At 44.6% G+C, this 14,873-nt stretch overlaps 1 protein-coding gene across 1 annotated transcript in view; it reads right to left on the bottom strand.

Annotated features, from left to right (window-relative positions):
• BTC (betacellulin) overlaps positions 1–14,873 on the bottom strand; it is an 84,389-nt gene that overhangs the window by 54,700 nt on the left and 14,816 nt on the right. The window contains exons 2-4 of the mRNA XM_066574080.1: positions 5,637–5,735; positions 1,676–1,793; positions 69–215 (exon numbers count right to left, since the gene is read on the bottom strand). Of these exons, the coding sequence (XP_066430177.1) occupies positions 69–215; positions 1,676–1,793; positions 5,637–5,735 (364 nt within the window). The remainder of the gene's footprint in view (positions 1–68; positions 216–1,675; positions 1,794–5,636; positions 5,736–14,873) is intronic.

Genomic DNA, 14,873 nt, shown 5'->3' with positions numbered 1-14,873 from the left:
AACTACTGTAAATCTAGTATTTCCTAATGTGTCCCATAAACTGAAAAGTTTGAGCATAAAAGTCTTACTGGGAGCAAATGCAGATTGAAATGATGACAATAATGAGTGCCACCATGACAATGATCAGGCCAATCACAACGAGTTGTCCTCGGTCTTCTTTCAAGTAAAACAGGTCCAGTCTTTCGCACCTTGACCCAGTATAGCCTTGTTCACATCTAGAGAAGAAAAGGGCAAATAAATGATTTTTAATGAAACAGACATTCAGTTCTAGGGCTCACTTACTGCTTGCTAACCACTAATGGATAGATATGGCCACCAAGATATGTGTTCCACCTATTTGTGTGCCAGAAATTTTGTGGCCTGACTTGTGACTTAAGGAAAAGAGCAAGTGCATCCCCACACGCAGCAGCTTTCAGAATAGGGGACAAACTGCTGACCGCCCTGGTCCTGCTCTGGGCCCCGCCAACAAGCCAGAGGATTTCTGCTGTGGAAAGTCATGGTCAATCAAGCTTTTTCCCTTCAGTGGTCGCAGAAATGTAGTACTGTAGACCCGGCTGCGTTCACGAGGCCTAAGACCACTCTTACATGAGTATATTACAGGCACTACTACGGGCTAGGGTCCTGACCGAGAGTCTACTTACCTGACCCCACAGCATCATAGACATCTACAGTATGATGCTGCGAGTTTGTATTAGTAGACCTACCATCAGGCCGGGACACTTGTCCATAAGGCTGACTTCCCACAAATAGAAGCGTATTTGTGCTGTGTTTTTGCGGAATGAAAGTTGTAAATTTGCGCACGCAACTGCATTTTTTTATTGTACTTTTTGCAAAAGCACGTAAATACGCACCATAGGCCAAATTCACACGGGTCATGCTTTATTTTCCTGCGCATTTGTGCAGGAAAAAAAACAACACACACACATCTGGCACTCATTAAAAATGTGGTCACTTCAATGCCTGGGAGCATCGGTGTGTATTTTTTGTGTGCGCAATAGCACATGACGTGTGCTTGCAAAAAGTACATGAAAAAATGCAGTTGCGTGTGCAAATACACAATTTCATTCTGCAAAAACAAATGCAAATATGCTTATGCGCGTGTGAAGCTGGCCTGAGGGCTCATTCACTCGACTGTATCCGTAATCTGTATCCATATTACCAGTCTGTGTGAGCCCGCAGAGGCTGCGAATGGCAGCAAGTGCACTGTGTATGACCGTGTATCTCACGCATGTGGTCATGCACAGTGTGACTTTTAAAAAAAATTCCCCATTCTGTTTCATAGAGGGGTTGCATATGAATCGCCGCCCATATGCAATGTATTGCGTATAGACAGCGTTTGCATACGGTGTCTATACAAAAGTATAGAGCTCACGCTGTGTGGTACACCGAGAAATAGAGCATGCTGCGGTCTTTCTCCTGCATATCTACATGCTTATCTGAACGGATCAATGAAAGTCCGTTTACCCTCATTGACTCCATTCACTGTGTGTCATGTGGCCATAATACCTGCCGAAATCATGCTAGTGTGAATGAGCCCTTAAAGTGCAAAAACACACCTATAAAATGCCCGTGTGAAAGTGGTCTGAAAGTGGCTTCTACAGTATATGCTGTTTATTCTGCAGGCTCCTATAGAAATCCAGCCTCAGCCCCCCCATGCAGGTGGATCACTACTCACACACAGGAAGGCTCTTTCAAAACGGTTACAAAACGGCACTTCCCCTTTACACAGTAATGTCTATAGGACTTTGGACATCGGGAAAAATGACCTCTCCATTTTGCGGTCTCAGAAATTCCTGTAAGAGAAGGATAGATTGTTAATAACGTCATTCTGCAATTAAAAGGAATGACAAAAAGTGGAGCTTTCCACAGAAAAAGCATAATACACGTCAATAGAATATACAGAAATGCGAGAGGCTGCATAAGCATCAGACAGAAGTCATCAATCACCGATCACCACAGCTCCTCCTGATCTTTAACAGCTTTGAGGAAAGTTGGAGAACTGCTGCATTTTGGGAGTAGCCTGTAGTTGGGCACTGATCGGTGAAGGAGGTCAATGTGCCGACTGTGTTTTGAGATATTGTGATTGGTACCTCATTAGGAACAGGGTACTCAAACTTTAAATACCTAAAGTTACAAAAAACTTCTCGTAGATGCAAAATACAACTTTACCAATTATACATAAATAGGATGTATCCGAACAGGTTTGTGTAATATAATGAATTATGTTCCCCGTGACTCGGAAGCTCCGTCTTCCACTGCGGATTCCAGACTGTCCTAGAACAAACAATTTCTGCACATTTCAATGACAGTTCTGCTAATGACATCAGTTCTGTAAGGAGTTGCTCCTTCCTATAATGTGCAGTCATGTGAGTCACGGAAGAACAAACTTCATTACAATATTACGTTCTTCTTCCTTGGCAGATCATGTAGAATAGTTGTGCACTATAAAGTCCCGATGACTACTGCCGCAATTCATCACGGGGGCAAGTTAAATATTGTACACATTTTACATAACCGTCTGCTTTTAATGCTTCTATACAACACAAAGTTGCTTTCACACCGGCGTTAGGGTCAGTTCAGGGTTTCCGTTTTTGGAGGAGAGAAATTGAAATAAAGCTTGAAGAAAACACAGCAATAATAATATTTGCTTTCAGCTACCAAAATTAACAGAAAGGCTTCAATTCCGTCAGGTTTCCATATTTTTTTTTTTTTGTACGGAAGGATAGCACTGTCTGCAGCGTTATTTTTCCATCCCCCTCCAAGCCCCCCAGAAAAAAAGTGTGCGAGACACAAATCGTCGTGTGCTAGTTGCACACAAGTGTGATGCAAGGTCTACACATTGAAAACAATCGGAAACACTCCGCTACTTTATGACACTTCATCACTATGCATCACTAGCATCACTATGCAGGGCGGTTTTGATACGAAAATGCCTTGCATCTGTGGCGAAATCGCATGTTGGCAAGCGCAATATCGGGCTGTGTGAAATTAGCCTTATATCAGTCTCTTTCCTCCAAAAACCGTAAACTGACCCCTACACTGGTGTGAATGCAGCCCAAGACCAATATTCATGCACTCAGGCAGTTACTATAAACTAAAGACTGCATACATGTGACGAGGGCAGATCTGCTACAATGAAAAATAATAATTGCAACGCTAAAATCAAAGTAAACTAATTAAAGCAGCAGCAATATTTGCAGCTCAAGGTGCTGTGCAGGTGTGATCCCTTCATACACCACATCAGCAGGTTATGCAGGTCCTGGGGATGCCCTCTTCTGAAAAGTTGTTAAAAACTTCTGGCCTTTCACAGCCAACTACTGCTGCCGATGCACCTGGGGTCCCTCCCAGCTTTTCCAGACTCGCGGACAACCCCTTTAAAGAGGTATCCCAATTTCAGCAAATAATTGTATTTTTTGTATACTGAAAAGTTGCAATTTTCCAATATACTTTCTGTATTAATTCCTCAGGTCTTGCAAGATCTCCGCTTGCTGTCATTTAATTGGAACCTTTGTTGTTTTCTGTTCCCTATGGCAGGTGATGGACCCACAGATGTTATAGTACAGTGCATTCTATTAAGTTCAGTATCTGTGCGATCATCATAGGACCAGGGCAGGTTTATACACAAGAGGTAAACAATTCAAAAATAACATTTATTTGCTGAAACCAAAATACTCCTTGAATTTGCTCTGCAAATGAAAGGCCAGCGGATATTCCTGGGAACAACAGCCAACCCCATGGTGCCCCGACTCCGAGAAGTGACTAGCAGGTGACCCACTATGTGGTAAGGGGTTTCCAAATTGGACTGCCTCTTACATTTATTGGTGATTTTTTTTTTTTAATTCCTGGGGAAGTCACTGACCTGGGCGCCGATTGTCACTCTTCTCTACCAAATGTCTTTTTTTAACATTCCTGCCTCACCAACCTTTTCATTGGCATTATAACAAAAGGTGAATCAGAGGGAAATCCCTGTACAAACCATGACTACATTATTCTCAGGGACTTGTTTAGGTTTTCACAAGACCGTCGCAGACTCCAAAAGTTACTATTTCCATCAACTTACTTTGTTCTGTCACTCTGATAGGGACATTAATCCAGATTATTCATTTATTTTATGAACTTGGCTGGCACTGATCGGATGCCCTGCCTGGCATGGGGGCATCCGTGGATAGCGCTGTATGGGGGGAGCGGTGCTTGGCTCTACAGGCGGGCATTGTGAAAGACAATTTCTAAGCAAATTGTATCCGGAACTGTAAATATACAGCTACAGCTGTGTACCTGTTACATCAGCAGTCTCGTTACGAGAGGCGAGATAACTGCTGCTCTATATTAGTAGTATTCACATGAGCGATATGCTTGCACACGTTTCTGTGCTCAGAACTTGCACAAGTAAGAACTCCATTTTTTTGAATGGATTCATTCCTTCACACTAGCAATAAAACAAAACAGCATGTTCTATCTTTGTGTGTCTGTGTAGAACACCTCTCCCATTGTTATCCAAAGGACCGTAAAAGACATCACATGGCACTCGCGAGCCTTTGATACGTGTGAAATCCGGGCCTGAGGATCACAATGTCACAGAAGTGATGCAATGAGTCTTGAAATCAAAAACGCTTTGCATCGCCATGGAAAAAAAACCCCTCATATTGGCAAGTGCGACATACAGCTGAGTTTCTCGTCCCAATATCACGTTCGCCAGTGTGATTGTAGCCCTAAGAATGCAGAAACAATCTATTTACCTTTAGGTGATGTTCAGATATGGTAAGTTTGTTAAGATTTTCGGTGCAGATTCTGATTCAAACACTCACAAAATTGCAGGACAATACACTACAAAACATTCACACGTGGCAGCGAAAATAAATAAATTGCAAATTACGAATTTTACGGAAACTTAAAGGACCCCATTATAGCCAGTAGGGTCTGTTTGGCACCATTCGGTACCACCATAGCAGAGCAGGAAAACTGAACCAAAAAGGTGAACAAGCTCCTTTGATATTTACTTACATAGGATGGCGCCACCTGGTGTTCAAAGTGTATAGCAATGTGCGCATCCATCTAATCAGCTGAGTGCTGGTACACCTCCAAGGTCAGTCTATCCCCCCACAGCCAGCTCTCTGCATAGCAATCCTCAGTCCACTGCAGAGCAGACAGCACAAATACACAGCTTCCCTGCTTGATCTCTAGGGAAGTGCAAACTGTGCATATCATATAGTATATATCTTCACAATTCTGGATCCCACAATACCTATGGACAGTTTTGTAGGAAAAAAAGAAGGGACTATATTGTGAGTTGCCAGAGGGGGAAGGAGAGTGACTCTGTCCTCAGCACAGGTTAGCAGCAGCAAAGACACATAGAAGCAAAAAATGTATTGTTATGTTTTAGGTTAGAAAAATTGAAACTTACAAAAACTGTTAAAGAAACAAATATCCAAAACAGGGCAAACTAGACAATGCAACTTACTTAAAACAACAGCTATTACCGGCATTTCTGGACTTTCAGTATGAAAAATGACTGCTGGAAGTGGGATAACCTCCCTTATAATAACGATATAAAGGGCAGATACAGGAGGCGTGCATTGTATGCCATAGCCAGCAGAACGGCTGACACAGCAATTCCCAGCATGTTTCCATTCAATTACCTGAGCAGTTCCCTGTGTATTCCCGGCACGGAAGACTTCTTGTTTCAGGTTGTGCAGTTGAATTTCCACCTGAATTCGGCCATGGGAAGACGAATAAGCCTTGTAAAAGCGAGGAAAGCAGAAAAGGAAACATTTTACTCTGAGTCTCAACTGTAGGATTCCTCACGTTACATATAGGTCTTCATAAAGTCAAGCAACGCAAAACAAAATCCCTCTCGACTTCTCAGAAATGGCGATGTAGAGCTATAGAAGGACAGGCTCCGTAGACACTACTGATCTGTCCACTGCGGGCTCATCGGAGAGTATGTCCACTTCACATGTTGTGGTGTGTAACGTGACGTATCGGAGCATCACTTACATGGAAACCAATACAAAGTGATGGCCACTCCTGTCACATGGCTTTCTATTTCAGGGGCTGCGCTAGGTAGTGAGTACGACAGCTGCTTCATGCATCAGCTTCTAAAAGTAACTCAGAAGTTACACTCCTAGTAACACAGGGGGTGGCAGCACTACTTACTGTATATGATCTCCCTGCAGAGGGGGTTATTTGCTTTCCTTATATTTATAATTTTTTAATTAATTCTTATGGTGCAGATGAAATGACTAAATACAAAGTTTGGATAAAGTCGGAACATACGTCTAATTGTATAACTATGAAAAGTATTTGTCACTGGTTATCTATAATCCGTCTGCACACCCAAAAGTCCCAATTCTAGCATTCTAGGTAATAGTCCTCGATCATAGCTATAGATACCATAGGTTTTCCTAGTGATGGAATGATCCTCCTCAGCGCCACCTATTGGAATGCTAGTTACCCTTTGAGTCAATACCCAACCTCTCAACAGGCCTTGTAATATGATTAGGGATGTGAGCAGTCATAACATGGATATTCGGGTTTGGCTTACATCTCAGGCCATAATACAAGGCCTGTCAAAAGGTCTGATATTGACTCTTAGGCTGGCTTCCCACGGGACGGAAATCCCGCTGTTTCGCCGCACCGAAAGGCTGTGAGATTTCCGCAGGAGAGCCGCAGCTTCAAAATCTGTGGCATTTTAGAGCGATTTGGCCGCCAGCATTTCGTTGCGGTTTTTTCTCCCCACAGAGAGGAGTGAGGCCGCAACAGAAAGAAAAAAAAAAGAACTGACGGCTGTCAATAACGCGCCACATCACCGGTTCCGCCCGGCTTTGCTGGCCCGTGTGGATGAGATTTTTGCAAAATGTCATCCACATGGCTGGCTACTCCTGGGATTTTGAGCCGTGGGTGGATTTGCCGCACAGAAATTCCGCTACAAATCTGTCCCATGTGAGCCCAGCCTTAGGGTAGCTACTAGAGATGAGCGAGCATACTCGCTAAGGCAAACTACTCGAGCGAGTAGTGCCTTATTCAAATACCTGCCCGCTCGTCTCTTAAGATTCAGCTGCCGATCGGGTGAGAGGCGAGTTGCGGCGGTGAGCAGGGGGCGCGGGGGGGGGGGGAGGGAGGGTGAGAGAGATCTCCCCTCCGTTCCTCCCCGCCGGCAGCCGAATCTTTAGAGACGAGCGGGCAGGTACTCGAATAAGGCACTACTCGCTCGAGCAGTTTGCCTTAGCGAGTATGCTCGCTCATCCCTAGTAGCTACCATTCCAATAGGTGGCTCTGTGGAGGATGATTCCATCACTCATTTGCATAGCTCTTTCCCAGGGAGCACTGCATAGCCCATATGATTCCCTATATCCTTGTGGTGCTCTCTACAAGGGAAAAAATGTTACCCTTCCCCCAGCTATTTCACAGGCTGTAAATGGAAGAAATCAAGTATATGATGGTATAATGTTATAGTAAATTTTTCAGGTCTCATGCATGGGCCTGTATTATGGCTCTATTGTGTTTGAGCTGTAATAGGGCACCCATAGAGGTGCGTTGGGTTTTACTGTACCCTGCATGTGTCCAAATTTACAAGGAAGCATAAGGGGGTTTTGTCTACTGGATTCTGTGTAAAATATTTATTTGCTGAATCCACACAAAACCCTTATAGGTTATCTGTAACCTACATTTAACCCTATGAGCTAAGCTTATGGGCTGAGAGTAGGTGACCCGCTGAGTCTGGAGATGTGTTATGCGCGGCACTGCTAAGTAGGCCGCCCATTATAAAACTAAAAACGGTGAACTACTTATTGCATGGCTCAATGCATTCAGCAGCCACCTTCAGCGCTGACACCGGGGAAAGGCAAGTTTAACATCCCCAGACCCAGCGGGTTACCTACTTTCAGCCCATAAGTATAGCTCACGGCTTAAAAGTAGGCGACAGTCTCTAAATGTATTCCTAAAGGCTACAAGGGAAACACTGAATATTACATTATATAAGAGCGCGAGTCTTCTCATAAACAATCGTTCATTGTAATATATGTGTATCTTCGCAAACTAGATTGTCTCAAGCAGTTTTACATGTAAAAAGTTCAGCGCACAATCATTTTGGCTTTGCTGTCCATTATACAACCACATTCATTTTCTAGGAGAGCTACGGAAAGAAGATCCAAGTAGCTCCATGTATAGGAGAGATCCCCAATCTTTTTAGCTTCCAAGATAGCAGTTGTTAGGATGGTTCAATATCTGCGTCAGGGAGCAAGAAAAGTAGAAATAGGAAAATCCTGCAGCACACCTAACACATGCACTTCAGTGCAGAGGTTTCAGTCTGTATATGCCAAGCCACCTGTGGGGTCATGAACCAAACCCCAAATAAATGCAATGGTATCCAAGGAGGCGGCAGCATCAACGGTGTAAAGATAGTAAAAAAAGGGTTTTATTGCTCCATAAAATGGCGACGTTTCGACTTAATCTAAGCCTTTTTCAAGCTACGGAAAGAAGATCCAAGTAGCTCCATGTATAGGAGAGATCCCCAATCTTCTTAGCTTCCAAGATAGCAGTTGTTAGGATGGTTCAATATCTGCGTCAGGGAGCAAGAAAAGTGGATCCCCGCGCCCGAATAGCTCTGTCTCTGGATGGAACCAAATACTGGCAAAAAGATTCCATTGACTATAAAGGGATCCATTTGGTTCCCACTCAGGTGCTTGGCTTGATTCCAACGCAGATGTGAAACAGGCCTTAGGTCAAAGGGCTCATGTCCACGGGCAAAAGAAGAATTAAAATCCGCAGCAGATTTTAACTCTTCTCCTGCACGCGGATCCGCACCCCATAGGGATGCATTGACCACCCGCGGGGTAGATAAATACCCGCGGATGGTCAATAAAAGTGATTTTAAAAAAAATGGAGCATGAAAAAATCTGGACCATGCTCCATTTTCATGCGGGTCTCCCGCGGGGATGGCTCCCGCGGGCTTCTATTGAAGCCTATGGAAGCCGTCCGGATCCGCGGGAGACAAAAATCAGATTTTACTCACCCGCTCCGTTTCTTCTCTTCGCCGCCGCGTCATCTTCTCTCAGTCGCGGCCGGATCATTTTGCTTCGGGACGGCGCATGCGCGGGGCACGTCACCGACGTCATCCTGCGCATCCACCGGGCCGAAGAAAGATGATCTGGCCGCGACGCAGAGAAGATGACGCCGCAGCGAAGGAAGTATCCGGAGCGTGCGAGAGGTAAGTTTATTCTGATTTATTCTTATTTTCAGCCCTCTTGTCCGCGGGGCAGTAGGGACCCGCTGCAGATTCTCCATGGAGAATCCGTAGCGGGCCTGATTTTCCCCGTGGACATGAGGCCTAAGGAGAAGTATGAACAAAATCATGCAAATGTAAAGTTATTAGTGACAGTTTTATGGTTCGGAGTCCGGTATCTTGTTTGAGCAAGGCTTCAAGAGTCTTGGAGTCACTAGTGGACAACGGAGTCTAACAACTAGCAGGCTCGCCTTAAGAGGTGCCCGGCGTCCGGTTCTCAGCCTCCACCCTTCCCCTTATATTGTGCTGTTCTGCTTATGGGTCACGTGTGCCAATTGTACCCGGCCTGTTAGACAGCCGGCACGTGCTAAACTCCTCCGACCTCAGAGAATGTCAATGTACCCCAGCTTTCGAAGGATCCTTCACACAGTGCACCAGAAGTGTAGGCAGCTACCTATTGGAATAGGGGGACAATGTTGTTATTTTTCTTTTAACCATTAGCCTTGTAGATCCACATTCATAGTTAGTGTCCCCTAGTGGTAGCTGTATGCAGTCAAGCCTATCAAATCAATATAATATATAACACACACACACACACACACACACACACAGGCCCATTCTGAGTTTTGCTATGAGGTGAAATGATTCTGCATGTGCCTATGATGGAAACTGTTAGAATACCCAGTATGTGCAGTATATAGTATAGTAGGAAAAGTCTTAATAAAGGAGCATTAGCTCTTCCTTCCTTGCTCCAATTATATAATTTAATGCAGCTATAAAGAGGAGGGAAAAAAAAGGAAAGCCGTCAGTGGCCAGGACCATAAACCAAAAAAGGTCTTTTATTCACGACGGCTTCCCCCAGGTATATTACTTTTCCATAATCTGATTGACATATACTTATCACACTTTCTTCTAGTTGCTGGATTCTCTCCAACCCTCCTGGTTTGGCCCAAAATTAAAAAGTCACAGTCATTAGTGAGCGCTTCGAGGCACATTTTGGCATCGTCACCCACCTCACCCTAATTTTGCCAGCTGGCTCACATTGTCAGAGCCTTCCATTACAATTACAAATCCGCCTGTCGTAGCGCTTTACGTGAATACAAACAGATACATGTGACGTGAGCTAGAGACTTTTGGTCCAACAAGTCCTGAAATGTTCATAATTCTCCAGCAATTACAGGAGGACAGCGTAGACTTCCCAGCTGAGACAGATGTATCATAATCATATCAGATTATCTCACCCATGCAGTCATAGTATCCAGAGCGGAGCTGCACTAACACCCAGAGTATACGTCCGGCCATCTCTACACACCCTTCTACTTTCCACTGACATATTTGATAGAATGCCCACCAGATTTGAAGGCTCAACGCAGAATGGAAACACTGTAGCAAAACTCCAGTGGAAAGTATCAGAAGCATCAAGATTGCTACAAAATCCTACACACTGCTGGGAAGAAGTTCATTTCAGTGAGAGCTCCTATTCACACGGGCTAGAATCTTGCACAAGTTTTGTGTGTTGCGAGATGCTAAAAACTCACACGAATATGAACTGACTTCACATGAGCGGTTTTTATTTTCCCTTATAGTGAAACTGGGAAGTTAGAAATTGCAGCATGTTGTATCTTTGGGCGTTCCTTCGAAACGTCTCGCCCGTTGTTTTCAATGGGACCTTAATGGCTAATGCCCACAGACGAATTATCGCAGCAGAATTCGCGGTCAGACACCTGAGCGAATTCTGCAGCAATGTCCATCCATAGACATGCTGTGGTAAATGATTCTCCAATGCCCACGAGCGGAAATCAACTGCGATTTTCCACTCACGGGGGAGAATCGTAGCATATTCTATTCTGTGCGGAAAATTGTGTGATCAGCTTCCATTGCAGTCAATGGAAGCAGTTCATCCTGCGATATTTCCGTTGTGAGCACAGCGGAACTACCGCAAGAATCCGCATCACCGCCAGCGCATCATGCGCTACACTGCCCATGCGTGCCAGCTCGCTGGACGAGACATTCACAGCGGATCCGGAGAGGCGAGTAAAGGAACTCTAGGGGGTGCGAGGTCTGATTACGCTGCGATTTTTCGCAGGCGGAATCCGACCCGGCCGGCCGTGTGCATGAGGCCTTAAAGACATTGTATCTACTTGTATGCCGTGTGATGTGATGTCTCCTATTGAAATCAATGGAAGACGCTTGCGATCCTCTGATGAGCGTGCAACACGTGCTTGAGGATCACAATTTCACAGAAAAGATGCAAGGAGTTTTGGAATGAAAAACACCTCACATCAGGTGTTTCTCATTCCCAATATCGCACTGACCTGTGTAAATGTAGCTTTAGGCCACTCTCACATGTAGCGCTAGCAAAACGCTGCGATTTCGATGTTGGCATTTTGCTGTGATTTTACTCCCGAAAATTGGAATGTCTAGAACAAATTAATTGGATTTACCTTGATTCTTATGGAAATAATTGCCTCTAATTTCATTGGTTTCAAGTTTGGCCGATTGCTTTCAGACGAATTACCAACGAAACTAGAGGTTTGACTGAACTACAAACTCCACATCCCGTACTGCTACATAGAAAATGCAAGAACTGCAGTCAACTTCATGTGTAATTGCAGTTCACCTTAATGTTACTCCATATTTGCCAATTTTTGAGAAGGGACATCCGGGAGGTTTCAAAAGGTGGCACGAAATAGCAGCACTATTTTTTGTTTAATTGTAGCCCTCCCATTTATACAGGGGTATGCCCATAATTTACTAGATTTGAATCATAAATAGTACATATAGCCCCCTTCAACAGACCCTAAAATAAATACAGATCATACAAATACCGCCTAAACATATAAACCACAGTTTGCATAAACTACAGACCTCCCCTGAGTAAGGCCCCAGGCCAGAACCCCCTGCTCAGACTCTAAACAACAACTTTTAATGCGGAATTACAGGCAGGTTTTAAGCAGTTTTCAATTCTGCATTAAAAACTGCAGGCAGACACTTCATGGAGGTCGGAGCAGAGACTTGCGCTGCAACTGTTCCGTCCCCGCCATTATTGCGTCGCTGTTAGCGGGCGCACAATCAGCTGATCGATGGAGAAAAAAAAAATAAGACTCTTTTTAGGTCAGCAGATTCTCGTTTGATCATTGAGTATCGTTCAGTCTGTCACCCTAGCAAATGAGAAAGACTGAACAAGTGCTGTTTAAACGACAAGTGGATGAGCCAACCATGGTTGTTATGCCTGTAGAAAATAAATGACGAATTAAAAGAGAAGGATTCTCAGTCATTGGCTCGTGTTTAGACTGAACAATTATCGTTCACCTTCATTTGTTGGAACGATTTTCTGAACCCTTATCGTTCCATCTATAAGCACCCTGAGGCTACGTTCATATGGCCTTAATCCGTGGTGGATTTTTCTAAATCCGTAGATTTCTGATGTGGCTTTTCACTTCTTGTCACTATGAATCCGCAGTCCATGGGAAAACCCCGTATGTGGACTTTCCAACATGGCTAAAGCATAAAATCTGAACCTTTGTTTTCAAGTCCTCATGTGGAAAATGTCCACAATGTATGTACTATGGCGCAAATTCCCATTAAACTTTAGAATGTGGGTTTCAACAGAGATTTGATATAGCATACCCGTACTACATCCATTTACCGTTATCCAACACCCCTATCATCCACACAAAGTAGTAACTACTCTCTAAGGGTGCATTCAGACGACCGTATATCGGCTGGGAGGAGGCTGTAAGAGCCGGAAGCAGTGCTCTGAGCTCCCGCCCCCTCTCTGCCCCTCTGCACTATTTGCAATGCCCTCTGCACTATTTGCAATGAGAGAAGGCGGGGCGAAGTTACGGGAATTAGCTCCACCCCCGCCCTGCCTCTCCTCGTTAAAAATAGTGCAGGGGGGGTGGAGAGGAGGCAGAGAGGGGGCGGGAGCTCACAGCACTGCTTCCGGCTCTTCCAGCCTCCTCCCCCTGCAAAGAGAGACGCCGATATATGGTCGTCTGAATTCACCCTCAAAGTGATATTATGGGTTCAGCACATAAGGGTTAGTCATAGAATAATAAAAATTATCCAATTTGCTAATATACTTTGTCTATGTAAGATCTCTGTTAGCCGTTATGTACGTTACAGTTTATCTCCCAGGGATAAAAAACTGCTCTGGTCATGTTCTGGACACACATAACTTTTCCAGAAGAGTCATTTCAGCAATTACTGCAGCTAAGAGCTTTGTAAGCAAACAAAAAAGCGAGTGTGCAGTGTGTGTGTGCAGTGATCTGAAGTGTGTCTTTAAGGGCCGCTTCACATGAGCATATGAGCAAAAATGCTCGCCTCAGCACAACATATTTGCATGAACAAGGTTAATGAGGTTTAGTTGCACATATGCCTGTACTTATTACTGCACTTTTTGCACACACAGGGCCAGTTCACACGCGCGACACATCCCTTCCATGGATTTAAAATGCCTAATGAGGTCTAGATGTATTAGTTTCCCTGTGGTATTGTGCAGCATTTCATGCAACCCCTTGCATATTTTTCTGGCGCGTGTATATTTTTATATGTGCAAAAACATGCGCAATTACGTTCATGTTAAGAAGCTCTAAGACTAGACACGGACAGGTGACGTCCAATTTTTGGATGGAAAAAGTCATATTCTTTCTAAACCTGAACGACTCCTTGAACGAATAACCTCTACCTGCTGAAATCATGACAGCCTTGTAGGGCTCATTCACACCAGCATAAATATGCTGCATATTACGTAGGTATTTTTTATGCGTGTAATACACAGTGTATACAGCCTATTGATCTCGATGTGTTAATTTACGGATGTGTATTTTTCACACGAACTTCAAGGGGTTGTCCCGCGATAGCAAGTGGGGTTATACACTTCTGTATGGCCATATTAATGCACTTTGTAATATACATCGTGCATTAAATATGAGCCATACAGAAGTTATTCACTTACCTGCTCCGTTGCTGGCGTCCCCGTCGCCATGGTGCCGTCTAATTTCAGCGTCTAATCGCCCGATTAGACACGCTTGCGCAAATGGGTCTTTTCCCTTCGGCTCGGCAGCAGCGGCGTTCTGGCTCCGCCCCCTTTCTCGCGTCATCGCGTAGCTCCGCCCCGTCACATGTGCCGATTCCAGCCAATCAGGAGGCTGGAATCGGCACACGTCATGGGGCGGAGCTACGTGATGACGCGTAGAAGGGGCGGAGCCAGAACGCCGCTGCTGCCGAGCCGAGGGGAAAAGACCCATTTGCGCAAGCGCGTCTAATCGGGCGATTAGACGCTGAAATTAGACGGCACCATGGTGACGGGGACGCCAGCAACGGAGCAGGTAAGTGAATAACTTCTGTATGGCTATACGATGTATATTACAAAGTGCATTAATATGGCCATACAGAAGTGTATAACCCCACTTGCTGCCGCGGGACAACCCCTTTCAGTTGCATGAAACCGCACCACATTCTATCTTGAAGTGTGTTATGCACAATAATGGCCCATTGAAAGCAATGTGTATATTCATGCCCAAAATTGATGGGATTTTATTTACTTATGCGCGCGAATACACTGCGTAAGCACAGGTGTAAAAGACTGTCGCTAGAACAAACACATAAGGTATCAGCTATTTCAGCCCATGAATACTCAGCCGTGTGA

This window comes from Eleutherodactylus coqui, chromosome 7 (assembly GCF_035609145.1).
Source record: "Eleutherodactylus coqui strain aEleCoq1 chromosome 7, aEleCoq1.hap1, whole genome shotgun sequence".
In the NCBI taxonomy this organism is placed as follows: domain Eukaryota; kingdom Metazoa; phylum Chordata; class Amphibia; order Anura; family Eleutherodactylidae; genus Eleutherodactylus; species Eleutherodactylus coqui.
This window is presented reverse-complemented; position numbering and strand designations above follow the sequence as displayed.